This window comes from Epinephelus lanceolatus, chromosome 2 (genome assembly GCF_041903045.1).
Source record: "Epinephelus lanceolatus isolate andai-2023 chromosome 2, ASM4190304v1, whole genome shotgun sequence".
Classification (NCBI taxonomy): domain Eukaryota; kingdom Metazoa; phylum Chordata; class Actinopteri; order Perciformes; family Serranidae; genus Epinephelus; species Epinephelus lanceolatus.
The window spans coordinates 19,240,032-19,261,001 of record NC_135735.1 but is presented as its reverse complement, the minus strand read 5'-3'; the positions used below and the strand labels follow the sequence as shown (position 1 = coordinate 19,261,001).

The window sequence follows — 20,970 nt, the reverse complement described above, 5'->3', positions numbered from 1 at the left end:
GTTTAATATGTGTCATACTAACCTTGTTTAAAGTGACGTAGAATTTGGCTTTTTTATAACTCACCTGTTTCAATTTTAAGGGTTAAAGTTATGGATAACTAAGGGCCAGGCCGCTTTCACACTTCCCCTAGAAATACCCACTTGCACTTGGTTGTGTGTGTTCACGTTTAGGCTAGTGGTGTCCCAAAACAGAATTGAGGTAGTGGAAGTGGTTTCCAACACTTAAAACACCTCGTGAAGTCAGCAACTTCGGCAAGTTTTGGAAAACAATTTGTTACTGTACAATCGGAATATAGGCTATACAAACAACAGATGGTTGGACTAGCGCAAACTCATCAGCAACTCGGTTGAACACAGTGTGAAAATATTTAAACAAATCGACTTATCCGAACAAAATCGATCAGAACTAGAAGACGTCGTAGGCGCCTCCTGTTTTCAGCATTTCTTCTCCGTTGATTCATCATACAGAGAAGAATAAACTTAGCACATGCCACAATACAAGCGCTGGAGCCGACATTTTCATTGCGCCGCTACTACGTGTGACGTATACCTGCACGCCGGCCATGCCACCATGAAGTGGTGTCCCATTTCTTAGGGAAAGATCTCTACCCTAATATTTCTCACTTTCCTCATCAATTGGAAGATTTAAGGAGTAGAAATGGGACAGGCCCACTTAGTCCTACAGTCCACCCCTCGTTCCTTGGCAGCTCCACTCGTCCAAATATGTCCACTTCAATAAATAAATCAATAAATTTATTTCTCTACTGTATTGCTGTGTTGAAAATGGCATAAAATTCATGAATAAAAAGTGACAGAAAACATGCTGTATTACTGTTACTAGGGTAATACAGGCGCCCAAATGAAACCCAGAGACATCTACATTGTTGGAAGCGTATGGTATAGTGTAAGTGCATAAGTCAACAAATTATATATGTCTAGTCGTGTTTTGACATTCTAATGCGGACATGTTACGTATTATATCTTCAATATAAAAATATTGACTGGTGCAGCTTTCAAGTATCTTCATTTCGACCCAGAGCCTGATACAATATACAGGGTAATAGTATCTGTACCATATGAATATACAAGAGGCTTTTTGCTCCCCTGCTCGTTTCATTTGAACTGTAATCATACTTTATACATAACAGGTTTTTCTTACAGGGGACATACACACAGTGTCGTTCTCCATTAGCTTCTCTCAGAGTGTAAACAGCTGATCATGTGCTGGTTGTCATTCAAAGATGCAGCCCGCCTGCTCTCACGATTTGGTTTGGTTCACGGAGATTATGCTCTGGTCACTGTGGGATGGCGTGTGGGCAGGGTAGGAACATCTGGAACTGAAATGAAGCTTGGACACTAACTGTCAATAAGCCAACCACAATCTGCCTGCCAGTAAAAATAGGATGGATATTCATTAGATCTACTAGCTCTGGGAAACACGCACACACACACAAAAGAGAAAGGCCGGGGAAAGAGAGAGGGAAATAGAGGGTGTTCACTATGTTTCACAAGTTTCCTTAATTTTACAGATTTCCTCCAGAGGAAATAAATTCACATTTCTGCCAAATATGTGAGGACACTTTTGTGCTGTTGCAGTGCAAATTAGTACAACCTCACATAACCCCCTCCATTGGTTATCAGTCATCATGTGTATGACAAACAGCTTTAGTATGTTGTCATTGGTCTCCTGCTGCCTGTCTGCTTCTCACAGGGGAGCATAGATACCCCATGAGGCAGTGCCCTCCACCCATCTAATAACCCCACAATGCTCGCCAATGACTCAGCTTAGACGACAACACCTCACTGAACCTAATTAATGACAATGATTAGTCCAAATACATCTAGTGTTGTAGTTTAGTCACCAGACATTGTTTCCAAGTCCTAAATCCTCAGTATTTAAAGCAGCCTTCGAGTCCAAGAAACCAGAGAGAAAGTAAACCATGCTGCTAGTAAGATTAGCAAAAGAGCATAAAGAGCGTTTGTTACATTTAAAGGAACAGTGTGTAAGATTTAGGGGGATTTGGTGGCGTCTCACAGTGAACTGCAGATAACCAGCTAAAACTTGTCTGGGCTATAATTCCTTAAGTAGTCATTGTTCAGGGTTTTTTTTACCATGAGCCGAATTCTCCGCAGACGTCTCTTCTTTTCCAGAACAAACAGGCAAGGTGATTAAAACAGTAAAAACCCTGAATAAAGCAGTTGCACACCACAAATTCTGCTGTTTGGCATCTTGGTTAGCAACATGCCAGAGTGTGTGCTCCCCTTTTTCTGATCCAGATGTTCAAGAGCCTTTTTTTACCATGTGTAATGGGTGGAGTTTGGACCCAAAAGCAACACCAGGGACAGGCGGAACAGTTTATACTGAACTTTAATACACAACTTCAATAAATACAGGGAATGTAGACTGGTGAGGCAACAGAGAGAGTCAATGTTCAGTTTCACAGTCCACAGGGGAATAGGATCTGTCTGCAGCTCTCCGCGTCGAATGCTGTAGCAGCATGCAGATGAGGTGCTGGCGTCCGCCGGGTGCACACACACAGCAGACAGTTCAATGGCGTGTGATGGTAACAAGAGGGGGTAGGCAGAAGAGCTGAGATTCGAACACCAGGAGTACTCACTGAGAACGCAAAGCCAGGCAAAGAGAGCTTGACAGCGGACAACGTGGAATCTGTGGCGCACACTCAAAGGCGAGGCATATTGCTGCACGATGAGGCAATCCACAGCTCAAAAGATCACAGGTGACTGAGCCGGTAAACTCACTTTGGAAAGCTGGGTGACGGTCTTTCCAGACAGCCGCAGGAAGCAGGCAAACAGACGAACAGGAACCAGGAAGGCAGAAGCAAAGCTTGTGGTCGAATACAGAAGGCAGAGTGGTTTGCCAGGAAGCAGACGAAGCAGGAGAGTCAGAGATGGGCGGGGCCGATACTATGGAAGCAGTCCTGAAACAAACGCTGGGTAGTCTTGCATGAGGCGAAGAATAATCTGGCAAGGAGTATCTGTGAAGCGAAGGATAATGACCCACAGGTAAGCGGCGTTAGCCTAACGAGGTGGGTGTGGTGGCCGGGCAGGCCAGGAAATGTGTGGCTGGCAGGTAGGTGTGGTGATGAGGTGGGGTGAATGGAAAATTACTGAATGAGCTGGGATGATGGCAGCTATGGAGGATGAAAAGTGCCCACTGTGACACCGTGAGCCGAATTATCCACAGAGGTCTCGTCCTCGCTAAAACAAACAGACCAGGTGATCAAAACAGTAACAACACTGAATAAAGCAGTTTCACATTACAAACCAGTGTAAGTCAGACACTACTAACTACGGTGGCTGACGTGAAAACACAAATGGCCCTATCTGGAGCTTTTGGTGTGTCCCTTCTGGGCTACTGTAGAAACATGGTGGATGCTGTGGACAAGGACCTGCTCCCTATGTAGATATTAATGGCTCATTCCAAGCTAACTAAAACACAGTTCTTGTTTTCAGGTGATTATACACTAAGAAAAGATACTCATTATATTCCATTTTTTGCCAAATATCCTCCTAGATCCTGCACACTGGACCTCTAATTCAACATTTAAGTCCAAGAAACCATCCACAGAGAAAGCAATCCATGCTTGAAATAGGATAAAAGCATTAAGAGCTTTTGTTACATTTTAGCTAATACTTAGAGGCTTGGTTATAGTTTGTGGGAAAAGCCCAAGCCCTAACATCAGCATGCCAACATGTTCACTCCCTAAGTTCTTCAAGGTCTGATCCATCTCAAATCCACTTGAGTTCTGAGTACTGGAACATCACTTCAGGGCATATCAACCCAGGCTTGTTAAATCCCCCATAAAACACACTACAATACTTTGCAGGAGATGGGTGGGTCAAACACTGGCACATACAAACATTCAAAAGAGATAATTTTGAGGAATGTCTCACTTGCTGAATTCGGTTTAAATCTGCATTTTGGCACGGATTACTTTATCTCTGACTCTTTCCCCTTGCATACCTCATCTGGTAATTTTTACAGGCTTATAAAATGATGTACACCTGCACATTGAAAAGACAAGTAGTGTTTTTCAAATACCTCTGTGACCTGCAATGGGTCTGCAGCAGTAATTTATTGTGCATCAACTAGTTTAATGGATGATCTGACTCTCTTGTGTGGTTTTGTGGGTGTTTTTCAGGGTGGATCCTGTTCTGGATCGCATGTCTCTTTCCTATAAATAAAGCTTGTCTCAAGAGGTTCTGTACTACCACACAACATGCACACACACACACACACACGCATGTCTTTGTCCACACACATAATCTGTTAGTTCGTAATTAATCAGCCAGAGTGTGTGGAGCAGTTAATTGTGCATCTGTTTTGGCACAAAGACCTTCAAAAATGCCTCCATGAGCTCATTATAAAAGAGTTCTGCTTTCACAGGGATCTGGGACCGCAGCCAGAAGAATATTGTCATGATCCTGCAACACATTTATCATCTATAGAAACTCCCCCACTGTATGAACCCGTCCTCTCGTATCAAAGCCACATACCTTCTTTCATCCTCATCTTGTTTTGTTTTCCTCACTTTTCTCTTTGCTCCAATTTGTTTTCAACCTCCGATGGCTTGTGAAGGAACACACAGTGATTTACAATGATTTGTTTTTGTTTTTCACTCCTTCTGTCCTCGCAGTCCACACAAACTTGAGGCCCTGTTGGGGCCCTCTTGCTTTTCATCTCTCTGTAAGTAATGTACTTCTCTGTATGTACTGTAGCATAAAAAGCTTCCCTCATCTCTTCTCAGGGTCAGATATGGGACAGCTGCCCTTTAAAGTATGTCATGTCCAAGGACAAATCCATTCACCACAGAAAGTCCCTTTACTTTGTTTGCTCCTGTACTGCATAAATGAATACCTTACATTTTCTAAGTTTAACCATCTCAGAGTCTGAAAAAACTTTTCTAAGTTAAAACTGGGGTAGGCAGAGATTTGGAAAAGAAAAAAAAAAGGGTAGAATTTGAAAGTACACCCTCTTACTGCAGCTCTCCCCACTCTGTCCTAAGCCCCTCCCACAGACAAACACAGGCATATGCACATACTTCATACAGTAACCCAGTGGTTCCCATACATTGATTTATTAAATTTTATTTCATTGTACAGTCGCACTCGGTTCAACTCAGCTGCTTGCCCTGCTCTCTCTCTTTATCAAACCATAAATGACACAAGAATTTGCTAACGTTAGCCACCCCACCGTCTCTCCACCTTGCTCCCGCTGCTGTGGACTACTTTCCCAGGAGGAGAGCAGGCAGCAGCTCTGCAGAGAGACCTTCAAATTCGTCCAGCGCAAACCCCTCAGCGCCGGGTGTCACAGCGGTCTGGTGGCCAGCAGCAGCTCCGGGTCTAATCTGTTTAACAGCAGCAACAGAAAGTTCGCTGATCTGGCAGGGAGTCGTGACTGGCCAGGTTTGCGCTGGCTGGATCCAGGTAGCTGCGGCCACTGACTGGGGGTCTGGCTGCTGAGCGGCTGCCTGCTCATCTCCTGGTGAATAGTTCTGTAGCGGTGGGGAGTGAGGCGGAGGAAACACTGTGATTCCAGGCTCTTGCTAATGTTAGCTACACAAATGTGAACTTAAAGCTGCAGCCAAGAGCCTTTAGCAACATCTTTTCTTCATCTGTGATGTATTTGCTAAGCCTGAGAAAAAAGTAAAATAGCTACTGTGAACCGACCGAAACAATTTAATTCAGCAAAGTGATTCATAATCTCAACACGAGCCTTTGGACAAACTATGCATCCTTGTGTATTTGTGTTTCATCATCAAGAAACACCTGTGTGTGTGTGTGACTGTGTAAGACGGCTGATAAAGTGAGAGAAATTCGCAATGATTTTATTGACTGAATATGTTATGGGTTAATATTGTAACATGTAGTCTTGTGATATATAATTACCAAACACAACTATATTCTAGGAAAAATAAAAGTACAACAAACTCTGAAGACTGATTTAAGAACGGAGCAATACTAAATCTCACATTAAAACAGAGGAGCGTGCATGCTGAACAACAAAACACACAAGTATCAGTCGCTTCACATATCCTTGACTCATCATAATCTTTAGTGACCATCACATAACGAGTTGTAAGGGTAGAGGTCTTGTTTAGGCTGTGAGGTATTGTTGTTTAAGTGCTGCTGCAGGCTACACTGTTTGTCAGATCATGAACTGTGAGCCAGAGAGGTAATGAGACTCTTTCCAGATGTTGGTCTCTCCACAGTTGGTGGTCCTCCTCTGACACTGGCAGCAGCGCTTGTACTGTGCAAGCTTATCTACCAGGAGCTGACCAGCAGACCTGACCACAGGGAGGCAGAACAAACCACAGGGAGACAGAATGAATGATCAGGAAAACACGTTGTCCTACATGGATGATGTTGGCCATTATGTGTCTTCTAGGTCAGTCAGTAAGTGCGTGTGTGAATGGTTAACCAACTTATAACTGTACAAATATATGTAAGTGAACGGATGAATGCTGATGGAGCCTCAAAGTGATCCTACATCCACACACCTCAGGAAGCGTCGCTCCTCTTCCTCTTGTTGGTGCTTGAGCTTCGCACTGCGACACCACTCATCCTCTAGCGACTTACTGATGTCCCGCCTCTTCTCAAAGCGATTAATGCGGTCCATTATCAGCCTGGACAGGAAACATACCAGAGAGATGGACAACCCACCATAGTTTCCACATCCTCATTGTTTTCCGTTTCTTTCATTTCCCATCTTCCTTTACTCACTCCATTTTGTTGTGTTTGAGAATTTCTCTTTCTTTCTCCAGCTGTTGTTGCCGGTTTTGCAGTTCTTCCTTCTTTCTCTGAGTGGCAGCGCTGAAATTTAACTGGAAGAGCTGCAAATAGGTAGAATAACATCACATCAACTTCAGTCACAAAATACTGCAGTTAGGCCCAGGGCATAAATATAGACAGTGCAACCAGTGCTGTTGCAAACTAATAAACTCAGATGCATTTTTAAAGTTAGTATATAAAATAGAATTAGCTATTGTAAACCTCAACCAGCTGCAACAGGAAACTTCCGCTTGCATGTTAATGCATCAATCAATGATATTAATCCAATCACATATACTAACAGAACATTATTTTTACACCACTGTAACGTAAGTAAAGGATCTAAGTACATCTTACACTGCAAATAACAAAAACTGTGCCGAGATAGTAGTAAAATTAAACAACTCTTCCATTTGCATGAAGCCACAAGAGAAAAGCAAGGTTAATGGCAGCATTAAGAAACAGGTGACCTTCTGTGCCCTCTCTCGTCTCTCTACATTGCTGGCTGCTGTCTCACAGCGGTTGAACCCGCAGTTGTCAGCCTGGCACTCTGGTGGGTGTGTACACTTCTTATCTCCCACCTAAAAGGGCAGAAGAGACTTGATCGACTTACAGTTTCAATTGTAAGATTACCATAATGCAGATAAAACAGCCCACTGGACAAGATGTAGTCTGGTGATGGGTGCTTTCTGGCCCACAATGTCAAAACAAAGCCAGATGAAAATACTGTTGCTGGTCTCCTTTGTTGATATCCCAAAAATTATTGAGACAAATTCTGTAGACCAGGTTCTCCATTAACTTTTTTACTTTTGTTTTGAAGCCAAAGTGACCACAACACAAAAGAACAGCTGTGCAACCATTAAGTCTATGTCCTTGTCAAAACCTGGTGCCTACATTATCCCCAATGCAACTTGACTGCCAACAGTTTGGTCTGAGATTCAGGTGTGTTAGTCCAGTAGATGTAGACTTCAGTAGAGATGAGGAGTGGGCTGCAGAGGTCTGTTTTCCCCCCAGACTTGTAGTCCTCAGAGTCAACCAGCGCCGACTCAAGTAACATCACTTATACTGTGGTCTGGGTAAATACTTGGTCCTGATTGGCTGAAGGGTGACCATTAATTCCTAATACAGGACACCAACTGAGAAGCTTGTATCTGCAACCTCATTCTTTTGGTCACTACCCAGAGCTCATGACCATAGGTGAGGGCTGGGACGTAAATGGACCAGTAAATCGAAAGCTCCGCCTTCTAGCTCAGCTCCCTCTTCACCACGATGGTTCAGCGCAGCGCCCGCATCACTGCAAAAGCTGCACCAAACCATTGATCCATCTCACACTCCATTCTACCTTCATTCATGAACAAGACCCCGAGATACTTGAATTCTCTCACTTGAAAGGACCAGTTTCTGGCAGAGAACCATGGCCATCAGCGATCATCTCATATCCCATTTGCTGATTAATTTGCGGCCAGTTATACATTGATTATCATCTGTACATGAAAATCTTGATATTGAATGGGGGATAATGACATGGCTGAATAGCTTGTCTTGTATTAAAACCTACTGTCAAAATATATTTACTGTTTGTCAACTGTACGCAATGTTAGTGACTGAATCTTGCTACTAACGTTCTTTCTGGCTAATAGCTGAGCCAAACGGTTCTTTGAGTTGAGCAGATTAGACATATCTCCCGTTGCAAAGTCGTATCTAAGGTTCATCCTATTTTGATGAATGTTTTGATTACACGAGAACTTCATGGGATGGTCATGATTAGTCAAACCCTCAGGTGTTACCTGGGAAACTGAGTTATGACTTGTGAAAAACTTTTAATTTTGATTGCAAAACACACAAAAATATAAATAAATGGTTCTGGCCTCCTCATCATCCACTAAATTCCTGATAGTAGACACTGTCAATTTATCAGACTTCATGCAGCTCCCCCAGGAGCCACAAAAGGCTTTATACACCTTTTTTCACATATGGAGTGGTCCTCCCCAAGACTTGTAAGCAGACTTTATGGGATAAAATCTGTGGACTTCCCCTTTGACGAAATTATGTAATGTGTGCTTCTTTGTTTACAAAAACTGGAATGATTTTGATTTGAAGTTGCAAAGAAGATTCTCTCACACTTGTTACATAAATCCAGTAATTGAATAATCAATTTTTTTTGCTGTTGCTGTTGTTCAGAGAATGTAAGTTAGCAGAACTGGTTTATTTAAGTTTAATGACATGATATAACTCTGACTCCTTCTTATATTTCCATAAACCACATAACTATGTCCAGTTTAACAAGTTTTTATTGTGTTATGTTTGTCTGTGCAGCCTTCCTGCACTGGTGCCCTTGCCTGGCAGGATGGGCAGCAGCTTTACTCTGCTGCCTTCCTTTGACCTACAACCTTCCTCATGAGAAACACAAAAACAGCTGGCCATCCATAATCTCATGTTACAGCTGAGATTCTTCAGAAATCAGAGAGGAATACAGAAAGGGACAAAAGCATTTCTGTAAAAGATTTCAATTCACCTAAAATATATTTTTGTATCCTATTAACACCACAGCTGTTTGGTTGACCAGAAAAAAATAACCTTGTAATGAAAACTAGTGACCATGTATTCTCCATAACTGGCTGCAAATGTCAGTAAATTTGAGAACATTTATAATCTTATGTTCATTTCATGAGCTCAAATCTCTCAAACTCTTTCTTACCTGCGTGTCCAGAGCCTTTTTGTAATTTGTAGTTTTCTCATGTTTCTGCTGGAGCTGCTGAGCTCTCTGCAAAGCTACCCTAAAATGCAAACATAGAAACACCTGGTGACACAGTAGTTAACACAACAGATGATGATCTCACATGCCTGAGGGGTTACAGACTCACTCCTGGACCAGCTGGACCTGGTCTAGACGCTCCATGAGTAGACGGTTCTGCTGGTCTTGAGCCTCGTGTCGCCGCCGAGTCTCTATCTGTCTCTGAAGCTCGTCCATGTAACGATGCTGCTGGATCCTTCTGGCAGGAGTGAGGGGCCGAGCCGGGAAGACGAATGAAGTCTAAACACAAGCATCCCAGAGAACACTTTGATGCTGTTGCTTCACATTTAACGTGTTTAAAGGGATAGTGCACCCAAAAATGAAAATTCAGCCATTATCTACTCACCCTCATGCTGAGGAACGCTCTGGTGAAGTTTTCCTCCGAGAGTCCTCACATTCCTTGCGGAGATCGGCGGGGGGAGCGGCTAGCACACCTAATGGCAGACGGCGCCCCAGACTAACGTCCAAGAACACAAAATTGAAACCACCAAGTATCTCCATACTGCTCATCCGTAGTGATCCAAGTGTCCTGAAGCCCCGACATAAAAAGTTGTTTCGAAAAACGTCATATGAACTCTGTTTTTAGCCTCACTGTAGCCTGTAGCTCTGACTGCTTCTCTGTGCTCCGCGCTCACGTGTGCGCACTCAGGGTGATCGGTGATGCACGGTCTCTGAAGAGCAGCAGTCTCGTCCAGATTCTCAAGTGCAGGCATTGCCAATTCCCAGTCTGAGCAGCAAAGACTTTCCTCATCCATTGGCATTGCTTTGCATTTGAAACAACTACACCACCAGGTTTCCAGTGCTCGACTCCGGTATTCTGCGGCTGGCTGAGGGTTAGGCTCATGAGCTGCGGCGGCTGCTTCGTCCAGTAGCCTGAGTTCTGCGTCCGTATACTCAGGCTTAAACAAATACGGCTCAACAAAGAAATGCTGTTCCTCCTCAATTTCAAAGTCTTCAGACATGTTGGGCTGTCCTTTGCTAAAAGACCGTAGTGCAAATTATCTTTTAGCTCTGTGGTTACTGTTGTCTCCCCCTGCTGTGCACTTGTCACGTGATGTAAACACGGGTAAGCAAAGCTCATGCTTTCGCTGGTCTCGCGCAAGCGCGCACACGTGAACATGGAGCACAGAGAAGCAGTCAGAGCTACAGGCTACAGTGAGGCTAAAAACAGAGTTCATATGACATTTTTCGAAACAACTTTTTATGTCAGGGCTGCAGCACACTTGGATCACTACGGATGGGCATGTTGGTGATATTTGTGGATTCAATTTTGTGTTCTTGGACGTTAGTCTGGGGCGCCATCTGCCATTAGGTGTGCTAGCTGCTCCCCCCGCTGATCTCCGCAAGGGATGTAAGGACTCTGAAACTTCACCAGAGCCTTCCTCAGCATTGAGGGTGAGTAGATAATGGCTGAATTTTCATTTTTGGGTGCACTATCCCTTTAAATGAAGCTCTAGCAAAAGTTCAGTCAGGGAGACAATGCTTTTCATGCTCAGGCTGGTCATTTCTATCTCACCCTGTCTTTCACGTCTTGCTCGCACGCTCACTTATTATCTCTAGGGATCGTCTGGGTCTGTCAACTGAGTCATCAGCTGATTCACAATCAACCAGTAACACAGTGACACCTTTTCTGTCAGTCTATCATTTAACTGCTCCTCATTTTAAACGTAGTACTTTCTCTGCCGTGGTTCTTTCTTGTTGCAGTCATGCGCACCCTCCACCTTTCCATCACCACCTAGCCTTTACAGATTCATCAGCCTCATCCGCCTCAGCAGTCCGCAACCTCTGAGTCAGCAGCCACCACTAGTTTCTAGACTCCATGGGGGGATTTATCCTGCTGCCGCTCTGTTGTCCCTCGATCACAAAATATTTCCCTCTGGTGTCCAAATGCCACAGACTTCTGATAAATCTTAATCAGCACAAATCGTATTTCATATAGCTACCCGTGGAGTACCAGGACTGAAATCTTACAACTTTAATGTTGAGCTCTACTCACAGGAAAGAGAGGGTAGTGAGTCTTCTCTTTCTTCTCTGACATGTGCAGGTTGTAGGTAGCAACTTGCTTTGCATGCTCACGCTGCTCATTCAGCTTCTCCTGCCAGATGAACACACAAAAACACACACCTTTTATCATAATATTGACTAGAAAACGATATTGAGAGCATGACTTAAACTCACCAGGGGAAAAAATGAACTTTTTACTTAACCGTTAAATAGTGTTGGCAAAAACAGCTTGCAAAGCACTTAAAGTTGTTTCATTTTGAATTTTAATATCCCACATGTCCCACACCTCTTTTCCAGTGCTGTGAAGAGGACGAAGCTGTTTTCTCAGCTCTCTGGCCCCAACCAGTCTGGAACCACCCTTTACTCCTCAGTTGTTCAGATGGTTTTATTGTTCATGTTTTTATGGCTGCTTTTATTTCTCTTGACATAATGGTGTGAGTTTTAACTTACTTCTGCCTCTCACAATCCAATCAACTGTTTCTACTTCCTCAGCCTGTGTGTTGTGCTGTTTTCTGATCCCTTTTTTCCTCACTAGAAAAAACAAAAAAATCTCCAGAGCACTCATAAATCACCCCAGTAACCTAAAGCAGACATACGTTAACATATTTTTTTTACAGTACTAAAGCCCTTTCCCACTTGACCTGCACAGTCATAGTCTTTCAGCACACCACACAGTTCCCTTGGTCAGTCAGTCTGTGGTTCGGTCCACGTCTGCAGTATCTTGACCGCTATCACATGAATTGCTATTTGTTTCCAACATTCATGTTCCCCTCGGGATCAGCTGTAATAACTTTGGTGATCCCTCAACAACAACTAGCGCCACCATCAGGTCAAAATGTTCTTTTATCCAATACTTTGGTTTATTACCAAATATGTGCAGAACAAATCGCATCTCGCTCTGCCTCAGCTGTACAAAACAGCTCTGTTCGACTTAGTTACCAAATGTTAGCACGCTAAATTAATGTAGTGACCATGGTAACCATTACACCTGCTTAACATCAGCCTGCTAGCATTGTCGTTACGAGGAAACTGCCATGCTGGAATGAGCATACTGTATGTAGGCGTTGTGAGGTGTGTCTGTGGACTTTTATGGTGTGTATCCACAGGATTGGTCATTTCCACGCTTCCCATTAAATGTCTATGTAAGCAGCTATGCAATACGTTCTAGTAGCAGTGCTTTAAGGAGTCTAGTATCCGCTCCTCAATTGCATAAAGTTGAATTCAGACTACTTCATACAAATCAGGGGCATCCAGTGTGACTTGCCTCCTTTCCCAGAAACTTTAAATATTATTATTTGTATTTATTCATTTAACCTTTATTTAACCAGAGAAAACCTTAACATTAAAAACAATAAAAAATAATAAAAATACAGAATAAAAACGCACAACTACAAAACCAGCAAAATAAAACACAAAGTAAGATTACTATAAAGAAAAGCCAAAAAGTATGTTAATAAATACTATAAATTAACCATAAAAACGCAAAAAAGCGGCAACTACACATGATTACAAAGACCAGCTAAGACACGCCGTGATATTGGAATATGAAGATTGTGTACAAAAATCCTACAACAGTGCTTTGAAACAGCCAAAATGAACCAATGAGTGCAACTGTAAGTCCTCCTGCAGAAGATTCTACATATAAGGAGCTGCATACATACATACTTGTTTACCAAACTCTGTACGTACCCTTGGTACAGACAATAAAAACATTTTTTTGCTTTATGTACACACATAAGTATGCTGGAAGTAGGCCAAGAATAGCTTTATATACAAGGAGGATGCCAATGAAAAAGTCTACGAAATTGAAAGGAGAGCCAGCCAACCCGAGTATACAGATTCATTCATAGTTGTTGATGTAAAATGAAGACAGACTGATGTTATGAGAAACAGAAATTTTCCAAATGAGCTACTATTTTGATCCGGTTGTTATCTGGGAGCAGCCAGCCGATGGGCCTAGTTGCATTCTTATAAAACATCAAATGCTGGGAAGAGGCGTGACCACCCACATATCAAAAAACACCCCAGTAGACACCTGCAATTAGTGCATGTTCAGACAGAAGTGAGGCAATCTTATATTTATTTTGCAAACTGAACATCTGTCAACTGCAACAAACATGCAGAGACAAGAGGAACAAGAAGAAAGACTGGAGGAAAATAACTAAAAGACCAGGTAAAACTGTTGAGTCCTGACTGTTGGAGGCTGAGCTGAAAAAGAAAAAACACACACACACACAGACGACACATTCCCAAGGACAGAGTTGGTACATCCATTTCTAGTAAGCTTAGAGCTAACATTTGTACAATCTGTACATTCGATGTTTGGGGCACTAATGCATCCTAAGATAGCGACATCATGTCCCGCCCTACTCTGCCTTACTTTACCTCTGACTGACTAACCTGACATTCTTACCCTAACTCTATCCAATCTCACTCCATCGCTAAACCTAACCAATCCAACCAATGAAGGCAACACGTACCAGCCAGTCAGAGGGAGAGTAAGGTGGGGCATTTCTTTGCTATTCTAGGATTCACAAATTTGCCTTTAGGAAGCCAAATATATATTGTTTCCGATGATGGTGAAGGCATGGCACTGGCTTATGCTTGTTGCCTTCGTTGGTTGGATTGGTTAGGTTTAGGCATGGAGAGAGATTGGTAGGCTCAGGGCAAGATCACACATAAGCGACTGCAGGCGAGTGACCATCACCTGCCGAGACGCCATTTGCGCTGATTCTGGGTAGTGCCGAATTTGACGCACATGGAAAGCTAGCTTGTTAGCTAATGTGAGCGAGCTTGTTAAGACATACAGCAAAATGTAATGTTGTGACATTCTCAATTTTCTTGCACTCCATGCCTGTCTCCTGACTCACTGCCAGCCAGGCACCATCTCCCACGAAAGGCAGTTTACTTTTTTCCTAGCCAGTATTACACAATATTGGCTGGTTAGACACGGCAACAATCCATCAACAATCTCCTCCACACATACTTCTTTGCTATTAGTTGTGGCTGAGATTTCACCAGTCAAGGTTCACCAAAGGTAAATTCCACACAATGCGAAGATGCAATTTACCTTGTCACCAAAAGCAAATGTTTTGTTTGCTCATGCTGAATGTAAGTGAACAGGAAGTGATATTTGCCAATGTTAAATTCATTCATGTGTGACTGATGAACGTACCCTTAGGGTAAGAATATCAGGGTAAGCCAGTCCTCAATCAATCCGCCATCCTCAAACACACAAACAAACACATGTACTCGCCTGTTCTTTGTCCATGTACTGCTTGTCTCTCAGTTGCTCTTTAAGCAGTAAGAGTTTCTCCTGAGCTTTCTCCTCTGCCTGCTGCTGCTCCCTCAGGTAGACTGGAACGTTTCTTTGGGCCCGCTGCATACACAGGTAGCACAGCTCCTACGACGACATGAGAGTTGCTACTTTACACGCTGTAATTAGTTAGTAATGTAAACATATAACCATTTTACTCACCGACTTTCCGATACAAACAATTTGTAGATAATGCATTGTTTGGGTTTTATGTTATATAGATTTAAGAACATCCCTACAGCCCCCTTGACAGAGACCTGCTTTCTAAAAGCAATAAAGCTTTGAATCTGGTGTATTATCAAGCTCTGTAAAGTAATTTCATTCTCCAGCTCTCCATTTCCTGAAATACTTATCCTGTGTATGGTCTCATAGGGCTGGAGTCAGTCAGAGCACATACTGGGTGCAAGGCTAGGTACATCCAGGGCAACATTATACTCCACCAAGAAAGTGAATCCACCTTGAATTTTAGAGACAACTATAAAACCCAGATTAGATTTACACTTACACACCTACAGTACACAGATGCATGAGCGCATCCACGCATGCAGACACTCACCTGTCCAGCACGGGTGTGGCAAGAGCAGCTGACGTTCACACGAGGTTCGACCAGTTTGGGAGTGGCCTCTGGTGGTGTGATGGAGGTGGTAGGCCTGGGAGTGGGAACAGATTCTTTACCACTGTATACTTATCAAAGAGAACGACCTCCTAGTGCATGTGCAGTTTGGTGTTATTATGGAAAAGTGTACTATTTAACCAGTGATCGCCTAAGAAAAATGTGTGTGTGTGTGTGTGTGTGTGTGTGTGTGTGTGTGTGCTGACAATGCAGGGAGGTGATGACAGAGGAGGAATCTGTCCCACAAGTAGTTTTGCATCATTGATGGAGCTCGAAGCTGCCTCAGGGCGGTAACAATATAAGACCACCACTTAGCTCTCAGCTCTCGCTGACTCATCTACCTGCAAACAACAGCTATGTGCACTGCAAACTGAACCTCTCCATAGAGACTGTGTGCTCGTCTGCCTGTGTGTTTTTGTGTCTTTGTGTGTGTTGTACTTGTCTGTGGCCTCCGTGGGGGGGTTTGGATTTAGTTCTTCAGACAGGCTGACAGCTTTCATCTTGGCCGGCTGCAGTGGCTGATGGGATTTAGATTCTCTCTGTTGGGGAACTCCTGTAGAGACACACAACACTCTGAGTAGCTGCACTTGTCTCGCTCTTCATAAGGCAGCTTCAAATCTATCATTATTTGTTCTGTCATTCTGGACTCAATGGCCGTTCTTTCTTTGCTGTATTTCAACCTCTGTTGCACCCAATTAATTCTGTTTTTCATCGGGATGGGTTTCAACAGCCAGTTCCAATTTGGTAAAATGCCTGGACTCGTTAAGCTCTAACAAATCCAGTCTTTTATAATTAGCTGTTTATTAGAGTTGTCCATTCTTAAAGAGACAGTTCATCCCATAATACAAAATACATATTTTTGCTCTTACATGTAGGGCTATTTATCAGTCATGGTGTGAGTTACAGAGTGTTGTAGATATCAGCAGTAGAGACGTATGCCTTCTCTTGAATACAATGGAGCTAGATGACACTCGGCTTGTGGTGCTCAAAGCGTCATAACAACACACTGAAAAACCCAACAGCAATATCTCTTTCCTGAAATCATGATACTCCACAGACCTTGTTGTAAGCGCTTTCATGTATTAACTTTTTATCACTGTGCAGAGGGAAGCATACAGCTACCACAGACTGTACGAAATAATGGATGTAGCCACCATGATGTCACCCCCATTGATTTGTGGACAGAGTTTGGTATTTTGGACGTCGCCATCTTATATTATCAGAGCTAGAAGTGACCATTTTTGGTTGACAGGTGTAGCTGTGGAGGATCAGCGGCTGAAATCTCCAACACTCATCTTCAAGCGCAGCGAGAGATTAAAGGAATAGTCTGACACCTTGGGAAATACTTAACCGTTATCCTGACAAAAGTTTGACGAGAAGATTGATACCACTCTCGAGCCTGTGCGATGTGATCAAAATTTGGAGAGCTGGTTAATTCTTAACTAAAGAAATTTCAAGAGACTTGGATGCATGTAAAGAAGCTCGACTGAGGAGAATCACTGTCAAGCAGTATAGTGAATACCTTGTATGTCATCCCAGGGTTCAGGAGGTGTCCTTTAAAACAGGGCCTATTTAACTATTTGGTGTCTTTAGAAAAGTATACATGTGTACATATATATATATGTGTGTGTGTGTGTGTGTGAGGATTCTATTAATTATTGTTTCTAAATAAGAAACAGAAGCTGTTCTTACCTGACTTAACCTTAATCATGCTTCCTGTCCCTGAAGTCCTGCCAAAGCCTGAGGCATGTAGCAACCTATCTCACCCTGACCTTAGTTGCTGTGGAGACAAATGCAGCCAGCTCCTCTTATCAGGGCATGTGACACAACTGTGTCATATTACAGCAGAAGGAAGACCCTAAAAAGGAAAAATTGCTTCGTGTGTAATAAATATGAAGCTAAAGCGTTAAAAAACGGTTCACTTCAAGCCAAGTCAAGTCAAGTCAAGTCAAGTCAAGTCAAGTCTTTATTGCCACCTCGAAAAAACATAGATTGGAATTCACTTTGGTGTGTGAGGCCCACACAAAAGAGTACAAAAACAAAGTACAACACCTTAGCTGAGCATAGGAACTTGAAGCATTGGGAAGCAGCTAGCCTGCATGTACAAAAACCCTTTTGAGTCCTGTCATTCTTGTAAGGTTGCCAAGGAAACCAGCTGAGACTCCAAGAAGTCACTTCAAATACAGATGGACGCGGCTACTGTAGCAGCAAGGAATATGCTAAACACCATAAAACACCGACCAACCACAATGATTCCCTCTTTGATTTCGTATTTTGGATTGAGAAATCATATCTATATATTTGTGTTTTTGTTGAGCAGCCATTTTAGCCATGAATCGTAGACAGAGAAGAGCTCTCGTTGTAGCGCTACTTTACATCTGGAGGAGACAGCGACCTCGCCACTGGGTCCACCCTATACTACATGTTGTTCCAGAGAGGGAAAGTAAACGAAACGTCACGACAGACCACCACCGAGCTTGCTCACCATTGGATAGTGTCTTCACGTCTGACGGGTTAATTTGCATAAAGTTGAGTCGCAGTCAACTTTTGGACGCGCCAGAGCTGCTCAAACGGCCGCGCCGCCTACCCAAAATGCTTTGTGGGGACATCAGCAACGGTTTGACGCGATCCATAGGAAATGAATAGGCATAAGCGCCAAGCGGACACAAAAAATGCCAGTGGATCCCAGGCGTCATTAGCACACAGTGCTTATATGATTAATAAGAGCTAACATAATTTCCGCCACATCTTGTTTATTTCAGCTTCGACAGCTATTGTAGCCCCAGCTCAGCCTCACAGTAAAGAACAAAGGTCTCTTTCCAATGCAGCAAGTTGCTGAGACATTTGAAAGGATTTGGATTTGATTCAATACTTAATTTAGATTCATTAAAATGCTATCAAACCCCAAATTGTCAGCCTTGTGCAAAAAGCTCTTTCACCTCCTGCATTCCTCTGGTCTGGAGTTGGTGACAAGCACCATAGATCTTTGTCACCGGCTTTGTTGTCTGGCTGAGGAGAGCAGACAGTTGGCAGGGTGACGGCAGTCCTTGGCCTCTGAAGCCTGGACAGGCCACCAGAGAGTAAAGAGACACTGCTCCCAGGTCTCTGCAGGGGTAAATGTACAGATGATCTGCATGGATACATGGACTGTGCATTCTTTAAACAAACACACACTTCTTTATACTCACATTGTTAAAGGTCAACAGCAGACGACCAGTTCCATCCATGGCATTAATAAAATCTCTGTTGAACTTCATCCGCACCTTTGAACAACATCCTATGAGATTAGATTTAACAGAAAACTAGTGGTCATAGTCCACAACTAGGAAACAGAATGAGCAGGTGAGCCACCTTGTTGTTCTTAAAGGACAAAACTCCAATTCCCTGGAAGGTGAGGAACACGTTTTGTTCAGAGGCTAAAGCTCTGAAGAGGAAAAGAAGAGTTTCTCTGATGCAGCCCTCCACTACATCTCGACTGAAAGGAGTCTCTTGTGACACAGCTGCAAAGTTCAGTTGCACCACTGGTAGGTGTGTTGCTGCAAGGGACACACACACATACACAATCCTTATTATAATATCATGTTATAGTTGTTGTGACATCACAATCTCAACTTTCCTTATCAGTGTTGTGTGGTTTTAACAGATTCGATCAACAGCGGCCAAACTATAATCAAATTCTGATTTTTCAGGAATTTTCAGGGCCTCTCATTTTCCTGATATATATATTTTACCCAGTCGGTGGTACTCAGTTTTTGATTTCCACATGAGTGTGTGGTAAAATACATCCTCAGGCTCTTCTTCAAAGCATGTGCTCACCTGCAGCCAGGGGCCTGACCTGCTTTAAACCCAGAGACTGGACTAGTTTCCCAGCCAGGAGGAAGATGGGTCTTTGGATCATTGTGAACTTGTTTCCTATGTCCAGCTTCTGCTGAGAGAAGCTGAAGGTCCCCAGTCCTGCCAGGTGGACCCCCTGTTACAATGGAACACTCAATTAATGATAGATAGATAGATAGATAGATAGATAGATAGATAGATAGATAGATAGATAGAATCCATGTACATCTAACAGTCCATCTAACCACCATGATACGCGCCCGATTGCTGTTATAGATTAACAGCGCCCAGCAGCGTCAGGGGGAAACGCGGCCGGACAAGGATGAAAGTTAAGGCAGCAAAAGTGCTAATAGGGCGGGGGGATGGGTCCACTGCTTGGGCCTCTGCTTTGATTTAGACTGAAGATTTCTAAAACAAAATTTAAAAAACTTGCACTGGTGGCGTATTACCTAACATACTTTCCTTCACTGTTACATCACCCAGGAAATTACCTAATAAATGTCACCAAACTGGAGAGGCTGGTCTCACTCCGAAGTCATCAAAATCCGGCACTTGGGCAGTGACTTGTGGCGTCAGAAACCAACGAAAAAGGCGTCCTTTGATGTTGGCAAAAAATATGCAGCTTGTTGCTGTTATAGATGAACGGCTATCGGCAGCATTGGGGGAAATGCAGCGGGACAAGGACGAAAGTTAAGGCGGCAAATGACTGAGTGGGGCGGGCATGAGGGGTGGTGGATGGGTCCAACAAACACAAACTTTAACCCGAGAGAGCAGTGTTTGCGTCCCGTAAGATTCTAAAGCCAAATCTTGGTACTCCAAACCAAGACAATGCATGTAACAGGCAGAACTTGACACGGTGTCCCAGAACATCAACAATAGAGATGTACCGATACCACTTTTTCCTTCCCGATACCGATTCCGATCCCTGAACCTTAGGTATCTGCCTATACCGAGTACCGATCTGATACCAGCGTGTAAAATAAAAATGGATGGGATATAATTGTTGTATGTCTCACCTCCTAAAACTCTATGTAAAATATTAAGAAATAAATACATAATAGTAGAATGAATGCCATAAAACCTTTTTTTTATTATTATCCAGTGTTGACCTATAGATAGCCTAACCTTCTGCAAGGTCATCTGACGTTCAATGTAGGCGGACACATCAGCCCAAATACAGTTGATATCTGAAAAAAACGGCGACATGGAGACACATGAGCACTTCATCAGCAGTGTATGCACAGAATATAAACAACCAGCAGCTGTATTAAGAGTTCATCACAGAGTCACTGCTTTAAATAAAACTTTGTGTCAGACCGTTTTCAGAGAGCTGGGAGAGAGTTTGGAAGATCCGCCTGTCCACTTCTGACACCAGCCGCAGTATGTCAGTCATCTCCGTCGGAGATATCCTCACTGGGTGCAGCTTTTAAAGAGGTTTCTCTGCAGTCTTGTCGTCTCTGTCTTTGTCTTTGCCCGTAGCAATCATAGACTGAAGCAATGCACCCCCGCGGGGCGCGCAGCGAGCCGGGTTTCCAGAGGAGCGCAGTGACTCCTCTGTCACTGTTACTGCGGCTGACGCAAAACTACAACAAAGGTTTCAGAGTTCAGGTTTCATTA

General features: G+C 43.3%; 1 protein-coding gene across 1 annotated transcript; it reads right to left on the bottom strand.

Annotated features, from left to right (window-relative positions):
* Positions 1 to 5,067: 5,067 nt before the first annotated feature.
* LOC117259106 (coiled-coil domain-containing protein 81-like) lies at positions 5,068 to 20,927 on the bottom strand. Its single transcript, XM_033630336.2, has 16 exons — positions 20,671 to 20,927; positions 20,479 to 20,540; positions 19,336 to 19,489; positions 18,871 to 19,055; positions 18,708 to 18,782; positions 18,459 to 18,624; positions 15,958 to 16,072; positions 15,463 to 15,556; positions 14,847 to 14,993; positions 11,583 to 11,681; positions 9,657 to 9,826; positions 9,491 to 9,569; positions 7,263 to 7,373; positions 6,745 to 6,854; positions 6,522 to 6,647; positions 5,068 to 6,308 (listed from the first exon to the last, which is right to left on the bottom strand). The coding sequence occupies exons 1-16, from the start codon at positions 20,744 to 20,746 to the stop codon at positions 6,170 to 6,172; spliced, it is 1,908 nt and encodes a 635-aa protein (XP_033486227.2). The 5' UTR covers positions 20,747 to 20,927; the 3' UTR covers positions 5,068 to 6,169.
* Between the last annotated feature and the right edge of the window lie 43 nt (positions 20,928 to 20,970).